We start from the raw sequence: 22,782 nt of genomic DNA on the forward strand, positions 1-22,782 counted from the left end.
GGATGGTGGATCAATGTTCGGGATCGATGTTTGTCACACTGCTTGGTGTTTGGAGTAATGGGATGTGGAAAGGATGACATGGTACCAATAACGCACCGTCATCTGATTTGCTCGTCATGTTTGTAGCAGACCTTTCCTTGTATCGTGCTGTATATATCGCTTGCATACGTGGCAGGAATGTCAGATTCGATCACTCAGGAAGAATTTGGATGCACATTTTAATGCCAGGTGTGAAAACCGATTTCAGGTTCCGGCTACATGTGATTGGATCTCTTAGGACTGTTCTTAGCTCCTTAGCTTCTGTGGTGTAATATAAGAGTTTGGATGTGGGTTTAACTGTAGTCATCCGAGAATTTGAAGGACAGTGAATGCTTGCAGTTTATGAAGCTTAACATGTATATTATTGTATGAATGTGAATGTTACCGTTCATCTGGTAGGTTAAGAGGTTTAATTCAAAAATGTAAGATAGAAATTGGTACCCTAACTCATTGTCTTTGGTCATGTCGTAAACTGCAGGTGTATTGGTCTGATGTTCTTTCTGAAATAGAAAGGATATTGGGTTTAACACTGGAGATCGACCCCGTATCTCTGGTATTGGACGTCCCAAGGTGTGGCAGGGTGGAGGAGCTGAAACCACTCAGGCTGACGGGACACAGTTGTGGCCCGTCAGCCTGAGTGGCTGCAGCTCCTCCACCCTGCCACACAAGGCAACACTTAGTATCAAAATATAATCGGAGGCTGTATTGTATTCTGACTTACGCAGCGAGGAAGAATATTTTATTGCAGTGGATCAATGAAAACGTACCAACTGTTAAAGGCTGGCAAAGAGTGGTGTTGGATCTGGTGCCATTAGAGAACCTTACATGTATTACATTCTAAAACAGACCATTTCTATAAAGTTTGGCAGCCCTACTTGAACTATGTAGAGCAGAGTGTATCTAATATCAAGTTGCAGGGATTTTCTTGATTGGTCATATTGTACAATTTTATTGTGACCCAGGGTATTATTTACAGGAGTGTCTCAGAAAATTAGAATATTGTGATGAAGTTCTTTATTTTCTGTAATGCGATTAAAAAAACAAAAATGTCATACATTCTGGATTCATTACAAATCAACTGAAATATTGCAAGCCTTTTATTATTTTAATATTGCTGATTATGGCTTACATTTTAAGATTAAGATTCCCAGAATATTCAAATTTTTTGAGATAGGATATTTGAGTTTTCTTAAGCTGTAAACCATAATCAGCAATATTAAAATAATAAAAGGCTTGCAATATTTCAGTTGATTTGTAATGAATCCAGAATCTATGACATTTTTGCATTACAGAAAATAAAGGACTTTATCACAATATTAAAATTTTCTGAGATAGTCCTGTATATGGATCTGAGCAGGTGTTTTTTGTTCTGTTTATTTGTTTACCTGTTTTGGTTGTTATTTCTGTGGATCAGACTACGTATACATTCTTTACTTGTAAAAGTGAAAAATTAATAAAAATATTGTTTAAAAAATAGTGATGCACCGATTGTTCGGTAACCGAAATTGTTCAGCCGAAAATGGCAAAAAAAACACTTTTGGTGTTCGGTGGAATAAGTGGGGGAAAAAACCAACAATTAATAACGGCGTTGTAATATAAGGAAAGAGACTGGCCGCTCCGTCCCGTAACGTTGCACATTACATAAATCGTTGGCCAACCAAAAAGTAACCACATAAGAATTTTACCTAACATTCACCAGGAGGTGGAACCAAAACAACATAATGCTGGGAAATTAAAAAAAAATCATTTTTTTATGTTCAATAAATATTTTCTACCTTGTAATTTTGTAAAAGATTTTTTTCTTTGAAAAGCCTAAATCAAATGTATTTGATTTATGCAATGGTGAAAAAATTGGCAAAATAAATGAAAAACTGCTGAAGAACCATGTTCGGTATTGGGCCAAGTGTTTATTATTATTTTCGGTTTCGGTTTTGGCCACAAATTTTCATTTCGGTGCATCACTATTAAAAAAAAAAGAGGTTTAATTCAAGGTTGCAGCCACAAGTCCACGGAAACCAATCTCTGCTCGGCTCCTGCCCTTTCCGAGCTGAAACTGCAGGCGTGTTAATGACTGATGATGCATCTGCACGCAGACCTCGCCTTCCGCGCCGGCCCGGGTTATCCGTCACCATCTCCGGCAGAAGGAAAGGCGGCTCATTCAGCAAAGGTCGACTCATTTGTTTCATCTGAGATGTTTAGTGTAATAAACAGTGATAAACAGAGGATAGGGGTGTAGAATCCTGCCATGTGTTCCGTGCACACATGAACATACGCAGACTGCACAGTGGCTGGTTTGCACCTCTAAATGCCACCTGCTGGGGCTGCTGGCAACGCTCGGACCTCGTCCCCGCCGTGGTTTTCTGCTGTGCCGTGCAGCCTAATGACACTGCAGCCCCCGCTGAAGCAGCCAAGCTCCATATTCTGAAAATAACTGAGAATAAAGGGAGATGGAAGAGCAATACAAATGCCATCTCCACACTGAGGTGTGAAACAGAGAACGGAGAATAGATGGCGGGAGCTTAAACACTGAACACCGGTTCAACTCTTATTCCTGAATCGATCAACCGTAAAGAGTCGTGTGTGAGAAACTGGAAGAAAACTGAATTTCAAAACCTTTTATGTCAAGCCAATATCATTTTAGGACAGAGACGTAGTGTAGAGAAGACATTTCTATGATAAAATACAGGCCAGTTCGAACCCGACTCTAGTTCCAAGCCGCCACGCGGACTTTAATGTTGCAGGGAGGAGGTCTGCTCTCAGCAGATAAAGACACAGCTGGCCCTTTTGGCTTAAAGGCTTGAACAAAATCTGTCAGTGTTACTTCAGCGCAGCCAGAAGTCACAGATACTCAGACATCAGTGCAGGAACGGCAGGAGACCCACTGAATGTTGTTGAAAAACAGCATTTTAACTTTCCCAAAGAAGACCTCCAGGAGAATGAACTCGTCAGGAACAAAAGGAGGAAGTCGTGTCACTGTGTGCTGTAAGAGGATGTAGGTGCTTGTACAGGTATCTTAACACAGAAGATTAAGTCGTTTTTTGTGGTTGGCAGTAATGGGCCTGTGTTGAAAAAATCGATTCTCTGATTTTAAATCGATTCTCATATTCATTCCTTAAAATCGATTCATATGTCTAAAGATCGATTTAAATTTTTATTTTTTTATTTTTTATTTATTTATTTTTTTTTTCATCACTACATTACAACTTTTGGTACTTTTTTGTTTATGCCCAAAAAAGGAATATTTTGTTGGACAGGAGAATAACTGGTGCCATGTTTTTGCCTTTTAAATATGTTTAAAGGTATGAAAACATTAAAGTTTTCAGTTATAATTGCATACATTGTCTATATTTATTTGCTTTATATATTTATATACTGTCTTGGGGTTACATTTGCATAAATGTTTAAAACCAAATTCTCATAAATGGGGAAAAATTAAAACCGATTTCATCCGTCTCTGTTTCCTCCCTGGATCTGTTTGGTAATTCTGACCCACGATGTTTCTGTTTCAGTTCTATCAGCATTCTGGGAGCTGATTGGTCCTTACAGCATCATTAGCTGCCAATACTTGCTGTTGAATCTCAATATAATACTAGTATCAATATGTTGCAGAACTACAGTCATATCATTCATGCAACAGCTGAAAAAAACTGTTTTAATAACACTAACCCAAATCAATATCGGATTGAGTCGAATCGGATCGAATCGGATCGTGATAATCAATTCTGAATCTTAAGAATCGGAATCGAATGGATTCTTGATATTTGAATCGATCCCCAGCCCTACCCAGTAATGAATGCACATTTCACTTATCTTTAGACACAATGGTTATTGTGCAATAAAGGTCCCCCTAACATTAACTTTGGCATTTTGTTCCTAAAATTGTGCCCTATTTTATAGGAAGCTTTGCTCCTTTGAATCAGGTCTTTCTTTGTCTTCATTTAAAGTAAAAAAGGAAACCTTGGCAGCCCCCTTCAGTTAGTTGTACATTCACCTGGCAGCTTTACACCACAATGGTTATGGCTACATTTGTTCAGAGTAAAAAATGCAGCAGCTTTGTAATAAAAGACTTTGAAATTGTAAAATTACAACACTTTCTGGGCTCCGTAACTGCTGCATATCCATATATGCCTTCTAAAATCACATCATTTATAAGTTTGGATGTACAGTACAAAAAACTGAGTAGCATGACCAAAAATTCTGAAATGACATTTTGAAGCCAACAGTAACTTTGGCAACATGTGAAACTGTCACAAAGGTCAAAGTAGAAAACCGTAACATGTTCAGCAGCTGAAATCTTGAATTAAAATGTAAAAATCACTTCAAACTCATTATATTTTCATACCTTGACAGTCCCTGTTGTGGACGCGTAATGTTGAACGGGACTGAATCGATTGAAATGAACTGAAGTGAAGATTCTTTATTATGTGGTTTCTTTAGATTGGCCTTTTTTTACTGATATGAAAATGATTAAAAGTGGATTCTAGTAAACTAGATTTAATCCTGAGATGAATAATACAAAGAAAATATATTTTTAAGAATTTTGTGTGCTTATTACCAATTATCAAAGTTAAAAACACCCCCAGTTTTGTCTGCAACCGTTTCTGGCTATTTTTCTGTCTCATTATGACTAATTTGTTTGTTTGGTTTTTTTTTTTTGTATTTTTATATTACAAACCTTTTTTTAATAATGGGTTGATGCAAATGTCTCAGAAACACATAGATCAGATTTGATAGATCTGGCGCCACAGGGTTAGTTGGAATAAAACTGGATTCAGTTGAAATCAATGGGACTGTATTTAATGAGACTACAGCCGGAGGTTCGACAGTGGAACCTCAACGCGACCGGTCCCACAGCAAGAACCTGCAGGAACGTTTACAAGACCTTGTAGTAGTAACTTCATGGGATGGAAACCTACCTTAACTGGCCAACTAATTAGCCAATCGAGCCCAAAGGGGAATTGAATTGAATCAAACCAAAGTGGATTGAACTGACGATGGTCGAGTCCCCTCCCTGCCAATATCGTCCACAGACTTTTCACTTTTCTACTTTCTACTGCTGTCAGTCACCGTTGGGGAGTTTTAGGCATGAAAATACATGGTTTACGATGCCCGCCTGCAGCAGTATGAACACATGGTTACAGGCGAGCGTCGAAACTCCCTAGGTCAAAAAAACGTTACCACGTCAACATTTGTGACACTGCTACATTCCAGAGACGTGGGCAAAGAAATAAATCCAAGTTTTCCCTTGAGACAGGACTGTTTATATTCACACTCTGGGGCAAGTCATGCCTAAAAAATACAAGAAAAACCCTCTCAGTTAAAAACCAGTGCAGGAAGAACTGACACGCTGGAAGTGATGGTGATACGAGACGTCTAAGGTTTATCTCATTCGTGTCTGTGTATTTGTCTCACGTACCGTGAACGCCTCCATTTCTGAAAACTCCCCATGTCTGTGCTGTTCTGTGTTTGAAAGAAGTATATAAATAAATACATTGAGCTTTTTTTTCTTTCAATGAAGGGTAAAAGCTGTGTAGCCTCGGGCCTGAAGAGGATCCGCACTGGCCGGAAAATGATCTCTCTTGCGTGTAGCCTGAGGCTGAAACTCACCATGATCAGTAAAATATCCTACGCTCACATAAGAGAGAAAATAACATAAGGATGGAGAGCCATACCCACCTGCTCATCCAGCCGTGAAATCCTGTCCATCACTGCATCGCTACGCTGGCTGTTGTCTGTAGATCCGGTCCTTCGTATGGAGTAACAAACTCTTCAGTCAGCCGCCCAGTGACCCGTAACAAGCCTTTTTTCCGCCTGCCTTTACCATTATGTTGCTTTATTTAATAACAGGGACTTTCCTCTGCAGATGTATCCCACGTGAATCTTTTGAAGGGTTTATGCTTTAAATTCTCCTGTTTTACTGCCTTTGAATTCTTCCCTAAATTAATTTCCACTCAAACTTCTTCAGAGCCCCCAGACCTCTGGAGAAATCACCTCCTACAGTATGTGGGCTCATTGTTCTAGTCATTTTTGTCTTTCAGGTTTTTCTACTTTGTTACGTATCCAGTTTTTTAACATGTAAGGAAAGTCAACAAACTTTTGTCACGGCTCAAAAGGCAGAGAACCAAAAAGCACAACACCAAACAGAGTATCAGAGTCCAAAAGGCTTTAATCAGGTCAAACGTAGGCAAAAATCCAAAAACCGGGAATCAGGCAAAGTAGCAGGCAGGCAGAAACAGACAGACTGAGGAACGCTGGAAAGCTAGGCATGAACACTAGACAATCCGGCAGCGGGCATGTGGAAGTGGGCCGGTATATAAAGGGAACTGATCACCATGGAAACCAGGTGTGGAGATGGAGGGGAAGCACAGGTGAGGGGAATGAGTAGATTGTCTGGCTGATGAGGGTGGCAGGATCTGGAATGACAGGAGAGTGAGTGATCATGGAAAAACATATCCCCAGCCTAGAAACCATGACAACTTTGTTGTTTCCTCAATGTTTCCTCATTATCTCTGTCACTCATGGCAAAATAAACTGTAAGAAGAATTGTTTTCCAGTGCTATTTTGCTGGGAACCAAGAGTATCTGCAGGACGTGTTGCTCATTAATCTCTAGCTGCTCATCATTTCCAGATGAAAAGATTTGACCATCCTGACTTCCAGTTCCACATGTTTTCCCTTCTTCTTCTCCCTGCAGGACTACAGAGTGAACATCTTCCTGAGGCAGCAGTGGAACGACCCTCGGCTGGCGTACAGCGAGTATCCCGACGACTCGCTGGATCTCGACCCGTCCATGTTGGACTCCATCTGGAAGCCCGACTTGTTCTTCGCCAACGAGAAGGGCGCCAACTTTCACGAGGTCACCACCGACAACAAGCTGCTGCGCATCTCCAAAAACGGGAACGTGCTCTACAGCATACGGTGAGCGGACGTCCCACCACGGTCATCGTACGGGTTACCGCCTCCTTTCACCTGTGACGTTTGGAGGAGGCGTTTCCATTTAGTTCATTTGAACTAAATGGAAATTGATTCAGTGTACATTGAGCTATATAAGAGTGTAGTGTAAAGTAAAAGAAAAAGAATGCAGTTCAATTCAATTTTATTTGTATAGCGTCTAATACAACAGATGTCTCCAGACGCTTTCCAGAGACCCAGAACATGAACATAAACCCCCGAGCAATTATTACATAAACAATGGCAGGTAAAAACTCCCCTAGTGGGAGAAAAACCTTAAGCCAAACAGTGGCAAGAAAAACTCCCCTTTAGGAGGAAGAAACCTGGACCAGGACCTGGATCATAAGGGGGGACCCTCCTGCCAAGGGCCAGACTGGGGGAGTAAGGGACGTCAGCAGCACAGCAGGCAGGTGGAAGCAGCAACGGGATGACCGGGGGGGGGAGGGCATCAGCAGCACACAGCAGACATCCATGTAGGCAGGTGGAAGCAGCAACGGGATGACCGGGGATGGGGGGGATTGGGGGCGGGACCACAGGCCAGAACGCAGCTCTTAAAGCTCCGGCCTGCAAACATGCACAAAAGAGAAAAGGGGGGCCGGCACAAGAAACTACAGGAATGATGGACAAAAACAATAGCTATGAGATATTTATAATAAATAAAAATGGTAATGGAGAAGAGAGGAAGGGAAAAGTAGAGGAGAAGAAGGGTGAGAGGCACCGCCCAGTGGATCATGTCGGTCCCCCCTGCAGCATAGGCCTATAGCAGCATATCTACAACCAAGCTATATTTGAGACTAACTATTATAGTCTTGTTCTATAGCTGCAACTATGACTACTGACTCTATTGTGTGCCTTATACATGATTAAAGCTGTATTAATGTCCACTAGGTCCTCCAATTTTAGGGTGTTTGTTCTAATAAAGAGTGGGTTGGTTGGAGCGAGGTAGTCTGCATGGTTTATGATTCGTATTACTTTCATTTGATTTACCTCAGAGCGGTGGCATGTGGAGATTTTAAACCAAATAACAAAGTTTGAGTCTTTGCTGTAAATTGCTTTGCTCCTCTTCTAATGGAACAGACATGGATTGATCATTTGCAGAAGAGCAAAAGAAGAGCATGGTGGAACACTCATGTCCTGTAATAGACCCCCTGTTTATTGCATTCTGGAAACTTTCATCCCTTGCTTCGGCCCTCTGATTTCATCAGAGTTCAAGGTTTTTATTTTCTTCTTGTATCTCCGAGACATTCCTATCCGAGGCTCTCAGAGTTATAGCCTCCTTCAGCTGAAAAAGCTTTTAGCCCGCTGGTGCTTCTTCCTCCTCCTCCTCCGTGTTTTTTATTGCATCTGCTCAGGGGCGAATGAGAAAGCCGCGGCCCTGGTAATCTACTGGGCCTGTTAGTATTCCAGCAGCGACTCTGATCCGTTATCAAGCCTCGGCTTTCACCTTCATGTCCAGCAGCAGCAGGAGTGAGATTGGCCCTTTATATCTATCGCCCGAGCTCGGATTCACCCCGCGCTCCTGCACTCCTCCTTCCTCTTCTGCTCCTTTCATTCTTTAACTTGACAACATCTGAATGAACGCTCTGTTGATCAGCTCGATCTCAGAGACAACGAGGCGGCGCGGGATATTAAATCATCGCGGTGTTGTATGCGCTGTTTACTCTATTATTCTTAAGGAAGGAAGGAAGGAAGGAAGGAAGGAAGGAAGGAAGGAAGGAAGGAAGGAAGGAAGGAAGGAAGGAAGAAAACAAGGAAGGAAGGGAGAAAACAAGGAAGGAAGGAAGGAAGGAAGGAAGGAAGGAAGGAAGGAAGGAAGGAAGGAAGGAAGGAAGGAAGAAAACAAGGAAGGAAGGAAGGAAGGAAGGAAGGGAGAAAAGAGGAAGGGAAGGAAGGAGAGAGCAGGAGGAAGGAAGGAAGGAAGGAAGGAAGGAAGGAAGGAAGGAAGGAAGGAAGGAAGGAAGGAAGGAAGGAAAGAAGGAAGGAAGGAAGGAAGGGAGAAAAGAGGAAGGGAAGGAGGGAGGAAGGAGGAAGGAAGGAAGGAAGGAAGGAAGGAAGGAAGGAAGGAAGGAAGGAAGGAAGGAAGGAAGGAAGGAAGGAAGGAGATAGCAGGAGGAAGGAAGGAAGGAAGGAAGGAAGGAAGGAAGGAAGGAAGGAAGGAAGGAAGGAAGGAAGGAAGGAAGGAAGGAAAGAAGGAAGGGAGAAAACAAGGACAGAAGGAAGGGAGAAAAGAGGAAGGGCGAAGGAACGAGAGAGAAGAAGGAAGGAAGGAAGGAAGGAAGGAAGGAAGGAAGGAAGGAAGGAAGGAAGGAAGGAAGGAAGGAAGGAAGGAAAGAAGGAAGGGAGAAAACAAGGACAGAAGGAAGGGAGAAAAGAGGAAGGGCGAAGGAACGAGAGAGAAGAAGGAAGGAAGGAAGGAAGGAAGGAAGGAAGGAAGGAAGGAAGGAAGGAAGGAAGGAAGGAAGGAAGGGAGAAAAGAGGAAAGAAAGGAGAGAGCAGGACGAAGGAAGGAAGGAAGGAAGGAAGGAAGGAAGGAAGGAAGGAAGGAAGGAAGGAAGGAAGGAAGGAAGGAAGGAAGGAAGGAAGGAAGGAAGGAAGGAAGGAAGGAAGGAAGGAAGGAAGGAAGGGAGAAAAGAGGAAGGCGGCGGCGCTGGATATTAAACCATCCCGGGGGAGGAGGGGGAGAGAGAGAGAGGGGGATTGCTGTTTGCGCTGTTTACTCTATTTTTCTTATGTTTATTGCTCGACAGTAGTATAGTAGTGTATATATATATATATATATATATATATATATATATATATATATATATATATATATATATATATATATATAGTATATAAGTCGTGACTGACGCGGCTTCTCCGTGGAGATGAAAGTGAACTTGTTTCAGATTGGACGAGCAGATCTCCAGCTCTTCGGCCGACGGCTGCAGCTCGTCCTGCACTGATCCCAGGCCCATTTGTGCGAGTGCATTACGATATCAAAAGGAAACATTTCAGACTGGCTGCTCTCGTAATTTCTCTTGTAAATTGCCCCGTGTGTTTTTAAGGGGAAATGATGGTTTGTTCAGCATTTTCATTTCAACTATCCCCGCCTGTGCAAAGCTGGAGAGGGAGAGTCGTGTAAATCCAGAAACTCGGTTGACCTTATTGACTCCTCTATCAGCCGTTTGCTTCCAGCTTAACTTGATATGAAATCACCTGTTCCAGAAAGCTGGGAATCATTTTACACCCCAAACACCTCATTATTACGGAAGAGTATTAGGGCCAGGCAGGAGAAAAATAATATGAGGAGGAGGAAATTATTTTTTTTTTATTATGCACTTCGAGAAAAAAGTCGAAATGTCGAGAAAAAAGTCGAAATGTTCAGATTAATGTTGTACGAGTATTAGGGCCAAACTAAGACAAAAACAATGGAAATTACGAGAATAAAGTCGTAACATTACGAGAATAAAGTCGTAATACTAAATATATTATAAATATATAAATATAACTTCACAAGATGCTCAACATTCCTCATTTTAACACAGAGAGAAGATGCTCTTTATGTTAGAGTTCTCATGAATTATATTCTAATAATATTACGACTTTATTCTCCATAAATTACGACTTTATTCTCGTAATATTACGACTTTATTCTATTACGACTTTATTCTCGCAACATTATGACTTTATTCACGTAATTTTACGACTTTATTCTTATTATATTATAACTTTATTCTCGTAATTTCCAATCTTATTTTTTTTTGTCTTAGTTTGGCCCTAATACTCCGTCGTACATTATGCCCCCGCTTCCTCCGGTAGCCACATTACTCCTCCGGTAGCCACATTACTCCTCCGGTAGCCACATTACTCCTCCGGTAGCCACGTTACTCCTCCGGTAGCCACATTACTCCTCCGGTAGCCACATTACTCCTCCGGTAGCCACATTACTCCTCCGGTAGCCACATTACTCCTCCGGTAGCCACATTACTCCTCCGGTAGCCACATTACTCCCCCTGCTGACTTTGCAAGTGTCCTCACTACGAAGTCTAATCCACGACGCTTCCCCAACGACCTCCCGAGCTCCAACGCTCAGCTCTCGTGTCGCTCATTACTAACACACAGATCCCATTCACAGTTCTACCTGAGAGCATCATGACGAGTGCTGATGAAATGACATAAGGGATGGAAAGGAGGGATGGCAGTTTTACAGGGGGGGATGATTTGGACCGTTTTTATTTCAGGGGGGGATGATTTGGACCGTTTTTATTTCAGGGGGGGATGATTTGGACCGTTTTTATTTCAGGGGGGATGCCGTCCACCCTCACCCCCCCTCAACTCCAGTACTGGTTATACCTGAGAGCATCATGACGAGTGCTTCCCCCACTTTACTGAGGCCCGACTCATTCTGCTTTCTCCCAACAAGCCAACGTGAGCTCCATGGCCATTTCTGAATCAAAGTCCCCTTTTACCATTTCCCTTCACAGCGAATCTGCTGCAAAACAGTCTCTCCATGTGCAGCCCAGCGGCACCAATCCTGCAAACAGATGATCCTCAACCTCGTATCTATGTTTTCTGGTAAATAAATAAAAGTGTGCAGTTAATTTGCACTGATTCAGCAACTGAACAGAGAAAATGCCTGCAGTACGGCTGCTGAGGAAAGATGTGAGGTTACCTCAAAACATTGAATTAAAAACACTGATCTGATGTGAAATGATGCAGCGTCAGCAAAGCCTTCGCTCATGACGGGCACGTTAAACTCTGAGTCTCTAAAACTGGCTGTTGCCTGACGACTAAATAAGTGAGCGGTTCTGTGACATCACAGACCAGATCAGAGTAGGATCATCCAGGATCTTTATCTGCACCCATATCAGAATCTGCTGCATCTGTTCTACGTTTGAAGTAGAAAAACATTAACCCTTGTGCTGTAGTCAGGTCAAGGAAGGAGGAAGAGAAGAAGGAAGGAAGGAAGGAAGGAAGGAAGGAAGGAAGGAAGGAAGGAAGGAAGGAAGGAAGGAAGGAAGGAAGGAAGGAAGGAAGGAAGGAAGGAAGGAAGGAAGGAAGGAAGGAAGGAAGGAAGGGAGACAAGAGGAAGGGAAGAAGGAAGGAGAGAGCAGGGGGAAGGAAGGAAGGAAGGAAGGAAGGAAGGAAGGAAGGAAGGAAGGAAGGAAGGAAGGAAGGAAGGAAGGAAGGAAGGAAGGAAGGAGAAAACAAGGAAAGAAGGAAGGAAGGAAGGAAGAAGGAAGGAAGGAAGGAAGGAAGGAAGGAGAAAACAAGGAAAGAAGGAAGGAAGGAAAGAAGGGAGAAAAGAGGAAAGGAAGACGGAATGAGAGAACAGGAGGAAGGAAGGAAGGAAGGAAGGAAGGAAGGAAGGAAGGAAGGAAGGAAGGAAGGAAGGAAGGAAGGAAGGAAGGAAGGAAGGAAGGAAGGAAGGAAGGGAGACAAGAGGAAGGGAAGAAGGAAGGAGAGAGCAGGGGGAAGGAAGGAAGGAAGGAAGGAAGGAAGGAAGGAAGGAAGGAAGAAGGAAGGAAGGAAGGAGAAAACAAGGAAAGAAGGAAGGAAGGAAGGAAGGAAGGAAGGAAGGAAGGAAGGAAGGAAGGAAGGAGAAAACAAGGAAAGAAGGAAGGAAGGAAAGAAGGGAGAAAAGAGGAAAGGAAGACGGAATGAGAGAACAGGAGGAAGGAAGGAAGGAAGGAAGGAAGGAAGGAAGGAAGGAAGGAAGGAAGGAAGGAAGGAAGGAAGGAAGGAAGGAAGGAAGGAAGGAAGGAAGGAAGGAAGGAAGGAAGGAAAGGAGAAAACAAGGAAAGAAGGAAGGGAGGGAGACAAAAGGAAGGGAAGAAGGAAGGAGAGAGCAGGGGGAAGGAAGGAAGGAAGGAAGGAAGGAAGGAAGGAAGGAAGGAAGGAAGGAAGGAAGGAAGGAAGGAAGGAAGGGAGAAAGAGGAAGGAAGGAAGGAAGGAAGGGAGAAAAGAGGAAGGGAAGACGGAAGGAGAGAGCAGGGGAAGAAGGAAGGAAGGAAGGAAGGAAGGAAGGAAGGAAGGAAGGAAGGAAGGAAGGAAGGAAGGAAGGAAGGAAGGAAGGAAGGAAGGAAGGAAGGAAGGAAGGAAGGAAGGGAGAAAAGAGGAAGGAAGGAAGGAAGGATAAAGCAGGAGGAAAGAAGGAACAGGAGAATTAGGTCATTTTGACCCAAAGACGGTACGCGGGTTAAAACACCGATGTGAAAAGAGTCAAGTGCTTTTGCCTCGTCCCCTGATAATATGCTGTAAAAAGGTCACGCCCCCCTTTATTATTAAACTGCTCTATGAGATTACCCCTAACTTTGGGCATTTGTAGCTCTGAAAAAGAGGATTCCTGGAATTCCAGGATTCTGGCGATCCAGCAAAGATGCCCAACTTTGATGCAGCAGCTAAAATAACACGGAGCTGAACTTCTTTTTTAGAAAGTGGGACATCTGTGCAGGCTCCTTCCCGTGAATAAAACACATTCAGCATCCTGTCAAATGTTTGCAACGATGTGCAAACGGGGCCGAGTTTAGGCGGAGCACCGGGCCGCACGGCCCGGACGTGCACGCGTCGCAGCGGGTCGTCCTGTTGACGCGCAGCAGGAGCGTGTGTTCGTCCTGACGGCTCACATTCTGCTGACAAATCACATTCTGTTGACATGAAACTGCAGCTGGAGACGAGGTGTTCACGTTTAGTTTTTTATGATTTAAGTGCTTTTGTGCTTTTTTCAGACATGTGAGATCTGTTAATTACCTCTATGATACAAGACGGACAACAAGGGTCTGGATCACCACAACACTGCAGTTAGAGCAGGGGGGTGAAATGTGCGGCCCGAGAGAGGTTTTCATGCGGCCCGCGAGAAGTTTCTGTTAGGTTCCTAAATCAATATAACATAAATTCATAACTTAGGAAAGACACAGAGACTGTGAAAGGATTTTAGGCCTTCTGCAGAAGCTTTGGAGAGAAGTCTGAGGAGCTTCAGGGCAACACGGCCCTCCTCTGAGAACTCGTCAGGTCTTCTCCCAAAATCCTCTTGCAGCATGACGCTTTTTATTGAGAAAACTGGAAACAGGAAATGACCATGTAAGGACTGTCAGTGTATAGATAATGGACAATGGACGAAAACAGATGGTCACACATCGAGGTTTAAGAAGCCACACATGTGACATGTGAAACTTAAGCTATAAAAACCATAGGTCACTGGGGTCAAATAGCTTCCTGTCTCAAACAGGAACCCTCATGGGGGTCTTGAAACAGATGCGTCTAAAGACACTGGGCAATTTACAACCCGGAAGTCCCCAGGCCAACCTTCATGGGGTCTTGTGTCATCAGATGGTCCAACTAACCCTTAGCTAACCTTTAAAGACAATGAGGCAGCTCTCAGTCGACCCCCCCTGACAAAACTTCAGGAAGTGGCCTGTGATCTGCATGTGATAGCATGTGGAAACAGTCAGTTCTCCTAAGCTGACCTAATTCTGATTCTGATTCTTCATAGTTTCATAAAGACAAATTTGTTCAAAAAGGTTGATTAACTTCACAGTTTCCAACGCAAAAAAACAAAATGTTAATTTACTAAAAAGGAAGGCATACATAATTGCCATGAATCGCAGCATATCCGATAATATATTTCTTCTACAAATCCATCGTTATTCCACAAAGAGAGCAGTTTGACATTTTTTTAGTTTTCTAGAATGCATTTGCCGATTTTATTTCTTTGTAGACGGTCGTTTATTTTTATTAACTGACTACTATTATATATATATATATATATATTTTCGCAGGAAAAATATCACTGCTAAAAAAGATGATAGAAGATATTTATTCAGAGAATTTCAGTTTTTAATACGAGGATATTGACAAAGTAAAACAGTTAAAAGAGAAGTGCTGACTTTTTCGGCACACTGGCGTAAATATCCGCGCAAATTTTTCGAAATAAATACACTTAATTCTACTGGAAAAATCTCTAAATCACAAAGAAAGACTCTCGGATGTAAAGAAAGATTTTGCTTTTAATTAAATTTCCTATAAAAAAGGGAAATATAAAAAAAACATACTTGTTTCTGTTTATCTTTGTAAAATGATATTAAATATATCTTACATAATTTGAAAAATAACGAGAAATTTCAAGAAAAGATCCTGAAGAAATATATTTTACATAATTAGAGTGTAAACAAAGTGCATATTTCCATTAAAATGAACTAAATTGATATTGGATTATATCGTATTGTAAAAAAAAATAATTATTTTGAGCGTGCGGGCCCGCAAGAAAAAATTGGTCAAATCCGGCCCGCCAAGCAAAATGAGTTTGACACCCCTGAGTTAGAGCATCATGTGGATTTGTACTAGTTAGTAGACTTTGTGTGCACCATGAAGGATATTTAGGGATGTGACAAGTAGTGTTGTTTTTGGCAGCCTCTTTCAATTTTAGTTTCAGTCTGGTCTTTGGGTCAAGCTATCATTTTATTTTTTATTAGTTTTAGTCATGTTCATTCTCCTTTTAGTGTTATGCCACACTAGGTAGCGTTCAGTTAGCAATAGTTATTAATAATTTTATTCAACAATTATTAATAATTAATAAAGTAGACTATTTATCAAATTGAATTATCAAGATGATCTTAATCCTAATCGGGGCACCACCTGGATTTCCAGGAAAATGATAACTCTAACAGCAGGAATCAGTCTCAGAGATTAGGGATTATTCTGTAAATTCAAATTAAAAACTCTCCACGAGGCCTGTTTTTGTACCAGGCAGGTGGAAGCGACCGGCCCAGGTCTCCATGAATCCGTAGTGAGAGTAGGGAGCTGGCTTCCTCTTCATTGGACGTTTGCAACTCAAACAATGAATATGGCTCCTGGACGAACCAAGGAGGAGGTCGGCCCCGTTAGATGTAGACGCTGGACCCCCACCGATGGAAACGCAGCTATGTAAAGATGCCGGGTGTTTGGCTGGAGGGAAACCACGGGGGACATTTTTCTGGATGTTGAGAGGAAGAAGGAAACAAACGATCCGCTGTGGCGAGGCCTTAAAGGAAAAGGAACATGCTTAATGAGGGGTTTATATTGATTTAAGTGTAATCAGTTAATCCTTTAGTTTTTCCAGCTCTGATCCAGCAAAATACATTTTAATCACATAAAAACAACTATGCAACTTTCATTTGTTCTGTTTTGCCTCCTAACTGATTCTTACAGCATATTTTCTTACAGCATATTTTTTTTCTTACAGCGTATTTTCCGCACTATAAGGCGCACCTTCAACGATTGACATATTTTAAAACGTTTTACACATATAAGGCGCACCGCATTATAAGGCGCTACAGTAGAGGCTGGGGTTCTGTTCTGCATCCATTAGACCAACGGTCGGCAACCCGCGGTTAACTCTTTCATCCTTATCCTGCGGCTCCGAGCGGCTTGGGAAAATAAATTACAAAAAAAAATAAACTAAGTATTTAATTGAAGTGTATTTTATTTGTGTTAGTTCTTTAATATTTTAGTTCTAAGTTGGAAGATTATTGTGATCTTGACATATTAGAATAAATTATTTTATTGTTTTTCGTCGCTCAAAATAAACGTCATAGCCTACTCGTGAAAGCCGGTATACATATATATATAAAGCCGGTTTACCCGCCAAAACACCATCCATTCGTCGCGACTTTCAACCCCAACAAGGCCAAGTATGGAGAAATGTAAGAAAAGAAAAATATCTGAAGAAAATCATCAAACATTTGTTGCAAGACCTGTTGCGGCTCAATATTGATCCATGTATAAGGCTCAATATTGATCCATGTATAAGGCGCACCGGATTATAAGACGCATGTTCAGCTTTTGAAAAAATGTAAGGCTTTTAGGTGCGCCTTATAGCGCGGAAAATACGGTAATATTAGGGCTGGCCGATATGGACCAAAAGTCATATCTCGATATTTTCTAGCTGAATGGCGATACTCGATATATATCGATATTTTTTCTGTGCCATAATTGGGGTTTCCCCCAAAGCATTATAGCATAGCATCTCTGTTAGCTTCTCGGTTAGCTTAATCTTTTCTGAGGCAAACCCTTAAAAAAACAGTCAGTTTTAATACAAAGCCTCGTGCCAAATGTCACACTTTATTACTCTCCTTTACACTCCTTTATTAACAGAGGTCTGCACAATATCAAAATGTATAAAACAAATGAAATAAAAATAAACTGCCTGCATATATAGAATAAAATGCTTCTTGAATAAAATAAAACAAATATCCCTTTCCTGCATAAAAATTTAATTAAAATACACTGTTAATACAATGTAGACAGTAACAGGCAGACTTTTCCACTGAGGTTGACAGTTGTGCAAATAACAAAACATTTGTGCAAATCTCAAATAAAACATTCAAGTCAATTTGTCACAAAATAAGTTATATCAAAATCATTAAAAGAATTTTTTTTTTTTTTTTTTTTTTTTAATAATCGATATAAACGATATTGTCTTGTACCATATCGCGTTTGAAAATATATCGATATATATTAAAATCTCGATATATCGCCCAGCCCTAGGTCATATGTTTTCATCTTCGTTGGAGTGATTCAATGTCTGAATTATATTTATTGCTAATATATTGATCGGTCGGCGTGTTAAATCTGTCCGATAGCGCTGGAGATGTTAGCGTAGCTTCATCCGTGTGTTTGTGTGTGCCTACAGAATAACACTTATTCTGGCCTGTCCCATGGACCTGAAGAACTTCCCCATGGACGTGCAGACCTGCATCATGCAGCTGGAGAGCTGTGAGTATCAGCGACACAGACGTGCTAGAGATTCCTCCGTGACCTTTTCCTTCTCTGAGCAGACTCAGAGCTTTAGTCTGTAAATGTGCGAGGGTCAGCGATCGTACGCTGATCAGTCACAGCATCAGGACCCAGAGGGATCTCTGAGGACCCGGAGGGCAGAGCTTTAACCGGAGTGGGTGTGAAGTCAAACTGTCCACAGAAGAACACATTAGTGTTATGTCAGTGTGTCCCGCTGCGCTGGTGGACACACACCCGGACTTTATACCGTATATCTATACCATCGATAATGTCTGGAACAGGGCTCGGCAACCCGCGGCTCTAGACCCGCATGCAGCTCTTTAGCGCCGCCCTAGTGGCTCCTGGAGCTTTTTCAAAAATGTTTGACCTTTTTTTTCATTTTTCTTTTTTTTCTTATTTTGTTCCTTTTTTCTCTTTTTTTCTTCCTTTTTCCTTTCCTTTTTAATCTCGACATTTCAACTTTTTTCTAAAAATTTTGACTTTTTTCTCAACATTTCGACTTTTTCCTCGACATTTCGTTCGACATTTAGACTTTTTCCTCAACATTTCAACTTTTTTCTCAACATTTCGACTTTTTTCTCAACATTTCAACTTTTTTCTCAACATTTAGACTTTTTTCTCAACATTTAGACTTTTTTCTCAGCATTTCAACTTTTTTTCTCGACATTTAGACTTTTTTCTCGAGATTGTACTTCAACATTAATCTTGACATTTCGACTTTTTTCTCAAAATTTTGACTTTTTTCTCAACATTTCGACTTTTTTCTCAACATTTCAACTTTTTTCTCAACATTTAGACTTTTTTCTCAACATTTAGACTTTTTTCTCAGCATTTCAACTTTTTTTCTCGACATTTCGACTTTTTTCTCGAGATTGTACTTCAACATTAATCTTGACATTTCGACTTTTTTCTCAAAATTTTGACTTTTTTCTCAACATTTCGACTTTTTTCTCAACATTTCGACTTTTTTCTCAGCATTTCAACTTTTTTCTCAACATTTCGACTTTTTTCTCGAAGTGCATAATGAAAAAAAAATAATATAGATAATGCAGCATTTGTTGCCTTCATTCTAAGGCTTATACAAGACTTTTTTGCGGCTCCAGACATATTTGTTTTTTGTGTTTTTGGTCCAGAAGTCCAGGCCGAGGCCGTGAAGCCTCTAAAATGTCGACCCTTCATGTCCACCTGTGTTTTTTCCGCTACCTCCTATATCTATCTCACATGTAACGGCTTAGATCTCTTTTCATATGTATCAATTTATTTGCAGTCCTTTTTTTTTTTCTGTTGCTTCACTCTTATTATTTGTGTGTTCATTTAACACTGAGCTCAAATTTGCGATGAGTGCTTCCACTCATTGTATTGCTCCCTCTTTGATGGAGAGCTGTAGACGTTCCGTGATTTTATGGATCTGCCGAAGCCGCGGCCGCCCCCTGCCTGGGCACGCGGTTGATTCTCCTCACGAGCGCTGACCCCTGCTCTCTCCTGCAGTCGGCTACACCATGAACGACCTCATATTCGAGTGGGACGAGAAGGGAGCGGTGCAGGTGGCCGACGGCTTGACGTTACCTCAGTTCCTCCTCAAAGAGGAGAAGGACCTGCGTTACTGCACCAAACACTACAACACAGGTGAGGGAAACCAACCAGCCCACCAGGCTTCTTCTTTATCTGCTTCCTTTCTTTCTATACTCTCTAAATGTGAATCAGTTCATGCAATATAACCCTCATTTAATCTTAAATTGTGTCAAAATATAACAAGAGGGTAAAACAGCCTTATTTAACAAAAATGTGGGAAATACTTAGGCCCTGTCCCAATACTCCCACTACCCCTAGTTTTCATCCCTAACCCTAAATTTTGCGCGTTCCCGTGAGGGTAGTGGTTCCCAATTCCTCTTTCCACCTAGGGGTAGTGAAGAAAACTAGTTTGATCTAGGGACAGAAACATTTCCCAGAATGCTTTTCGTCATCATTTGCGGACTGAATAAAAAAAAAAAACACGGCGGACATTTCTTATTTTTTAGTGAATAAAATCAATATTTTGAGTTAGTTTCTGCATAAAAATTTGTTTTGATTACATTTCTAGTGAGAAATATATATTTTACTTTCATAATATTCACTCAGTGAATGTACAGAATCACTTGTTTGCCGGTTGTTGCAAAGTCTTTTTCAAACCTCGTCAGAATAAAGGCTGATTTATGGTTCCGCGTTATTACCGCGCTGTTACCATGGTAACAGCTGCTGCTGCTGCTGCTGCTCCGAGCCTGCGGCTCTTCTCATCGCCAAAAACATCAGATCAAATTTCTTAACAGGCGTTATTTGGATAAACTGAGCCCAGGTTGGGGATCTTAACGGTTACTTTTACACCTGAAAATATATTAAAACTTAATAAAGTGGCATATTAACAGCGCTACAGCTGAAATTAAAACAGCTTTTATCTCTCAGCTTCCTGATTTTAGTGGTGGTGCTGAAAGTAGGAGTAGTGGGAGTATTGGGACAGACCTGGGAAGATTTCAAGTGCCCTAAAATCTGTCCCTTCTTTTTTAGAAGTGAAAGAAAGTAGGGGGGGTATTGGGATTGGGCCTTAGTATCCCCTCCTGCTTCCATGTTGCTCTCAGGTTCTGCCAATCAACAGCTCAAAATGCATGTTTTAAATAATGATTTCATTAATTGAGGGAAAAACTTTGTCCAAATATGTGAAGAAATAATTTCCCCCTAAATGTAACAGCTGCTCGTGCTAACTGTGGTGTCTGAAAACAAATATTAAGAAAAAAAAGGCAATAAAACGGTGGTATTTTAAATGACAATAATAGACAAATGATGAAATAATCAGGTTTTTGGTTGATTTGACTTGGACGCTCAGCAGGGAGATGATGCGATGATGCAAACTTCCCTCTCAGCTCCTTCTGTCGTCTCGTGCTGCAGATTAACATCGGACCTCCAGACTGATAGTTTTACCGTGTTTAATCTGGAAACGAACCGTCTTCCACTTCTGTAGTTGGTTGTTAATGAACTTTTCTGTCTTTGCAAACACTTTCTTCTGCTCTTTTTCTTTGAGAAAGGATGGAAGTTAGAAGAAGTGTTAAGGCACAAAAAAAAACATAAATACAGGCAAATGGAAGCAAAAGAATGTATTCACCAACTCCTGTGGGAGGCTATAATTTAACAGTTTTTAATTGAACATAAGGGAGATTAAAGTGCAAGGTTTGTTTAATTTGAATGAATAAATAAGGAAATAACGTCGCTGGATGGAAATGAGTTCTGCCCTTTTCTATTCTTCAAATATGAGAAACTTTAACTGTGAGGAAGTTAGAAAAGGCTTTAATGTTTGTTTTATTCATGAAGTCAGAAGAAAAGAAAGTTCAAGTGTTTTGGGGCTTTTCCTGACGTTCAGAGTCTCAAAATCGTCCTAAACTGTCCTAAACTAAACCTGTTTCCAGGCTGTCTGGCTGTCATTTTAAGACTTATGCAGATGAAGCCGGCCCGTGCATCCGTCCCCGCCGGGGTTTACCGACTCCTGGGGAGAATCACATCAAAAACAAACATCCTTGAGTTTCCATGACTGGCAGTGATGGCTCCGATTAGTTTAGGAAGGTGATCAATAACAGCAGGGTTAGTGGGGGTGGAGACGGACGCCAAAGGGGTGCTCACCACAGCACACGGGAAAGAGAAGATGTGAGAAAGAGAGAGAAACACAAACACAACTTTGTTGTTGTACTTGATCAATGTAAATATCAAGAAATTTCTGACTGAAATGTACCTTTGATACCTAATCAGGAAAACTGGAAGTCACTTCAAACTCAAAACCCCAGAAAAAAGGGGTTCCCTCCTAAAGGGGAGTTTTTCTTGCCACTGTTTGGCTTAAGGTTTTTCTCCCACTAGGGGAGTTTTTACCTGCCATCGTTTATGTAATAATTGCTCGGGGGTTTATGTTTATGTTCTGGGTCTCTGGAAAGCGTCTAGAGACACATCTGTTGTATTAGACGCTATATAAATAAAATTGAATTGAATTGAATTGAAAAAAGGCAAAATCATGTACCGTATTTTCTGGACTATAAACTGCTACTTTTTTCATAGGTTTTCAACCATGCAGCTTATACAAAGGTGCAACTATTCTGTACTCTAACCAGAATTAGAATCAAAACTAAGACAAAATAAATGCAAAGAAGAATACGCTACTTCTTCTTTAGCAGATAGAAGTAGAAGCAGATTTCAAACAGATAAATAGATAAATAAATAGCGGTTATTTTCTCTTGGTTCTGTCCCGTTTTAATCAGCAAAGTTGCTGCCGTGTTAAAAGACACTGTTAGGAAAGATCTATTTAGGTACAAACATGTACATCATTTACAGTTCAAAATCCTTCTGTACATGTAGTAAATATCTAATCTAACAACAGAAATATCTGCGGATTGCATATCTTTTTTTTTAAATAGAGCGGATGCGGCTTATATGTAGGCGCGGCTTATAGTCCAGAAAGTACGGTAATTATGTTCACGTTTCAAAAATGGTCATTCAGATTTCAGGGTTCTGTTTCATCACAGAACCAGAGCAGAATTACCCAGAATCCCGATCTCTCTCTGCACCAACTTCCACGTCAGAGTCAGGATTTATCGACATAAAATCTCCTCTTCTCTTTACTATTCACAGCCAATTCTTCCCAGCGACATAACTCACAGAACTGCTCTACCAGTGCTTTGCATCATGTTTTATATATTACATCCAAGAAATATGACGACTTGCTGGCAGACTTTAAATGGAAATGTAGCTTTTTCCTACTATGAAGCCCCGGTAGAACCAGCAGAACCGGATCCAGAGTTACAGACATGTTTAGCAGGTCGATCATTAGTAAAGTTGGTGTTTCCCCGTGATCTGATGTCAGCAGGGAAGCATCGGGCCACGCCCTCTACTAGACTTCAGTGCTGAAAGGCTTCGCGCTATCGGACATAGCGTAGATTTAGGTTGATATTGTATAACCTCACTTTCTTTACCAAAGCTATCATGACTGGGCAGAAAAGACGATGGCTGTATCCCAAATCGCATACTAA

The 22,782-nt window shown here is 41.2% G+C and overlaps 1 protein-coding gene across 1 annotated transcript in view; it reads left to right on the plus strand.

The window, feature by feature from the left end:
* The window catches only part of glra1 (glycine receptor, alpha 1), a 265,784-nt gene that overhangs the window by 162,437 nt on the left and 80,565 nt on the right, over window positions 1-22,782 (plus strand). Inside the window, exons 4-6 of the mRNA XM_061724733.1 lie at window positions 6,732-6,955; window positions 17,640-17,722; window positions 19,232-19,369. Coding sequence (XP_061580717.1) covers window positions 6,732-6,955; window positions 17,640-17,722; window positions 19,232-19,369 — 445 coding nt within the window. The remainder of the gene's footprint in view (window positions 1-6,731; window positions 6,956-17,639; window positions 17,723-19,231; window positions 19,370-22,782) is intronic.

The sequence above is a fragment of the Cololabis saira genome, chromosome 7, assembly GCF_033807715.1.
Source record: "Cololabis saira isolate AMF1-May2022 chromosome 7, fColSai1.1, whole genome shotgun sequence".
In the NCBI taxonomy this organism is placed as follows: domain Eukaryota; kingdom Metazoa; phylum Chordata; class Actinopteri; order Beloniformes; family Belonidae; genus Cololabis; species Cololabis saira.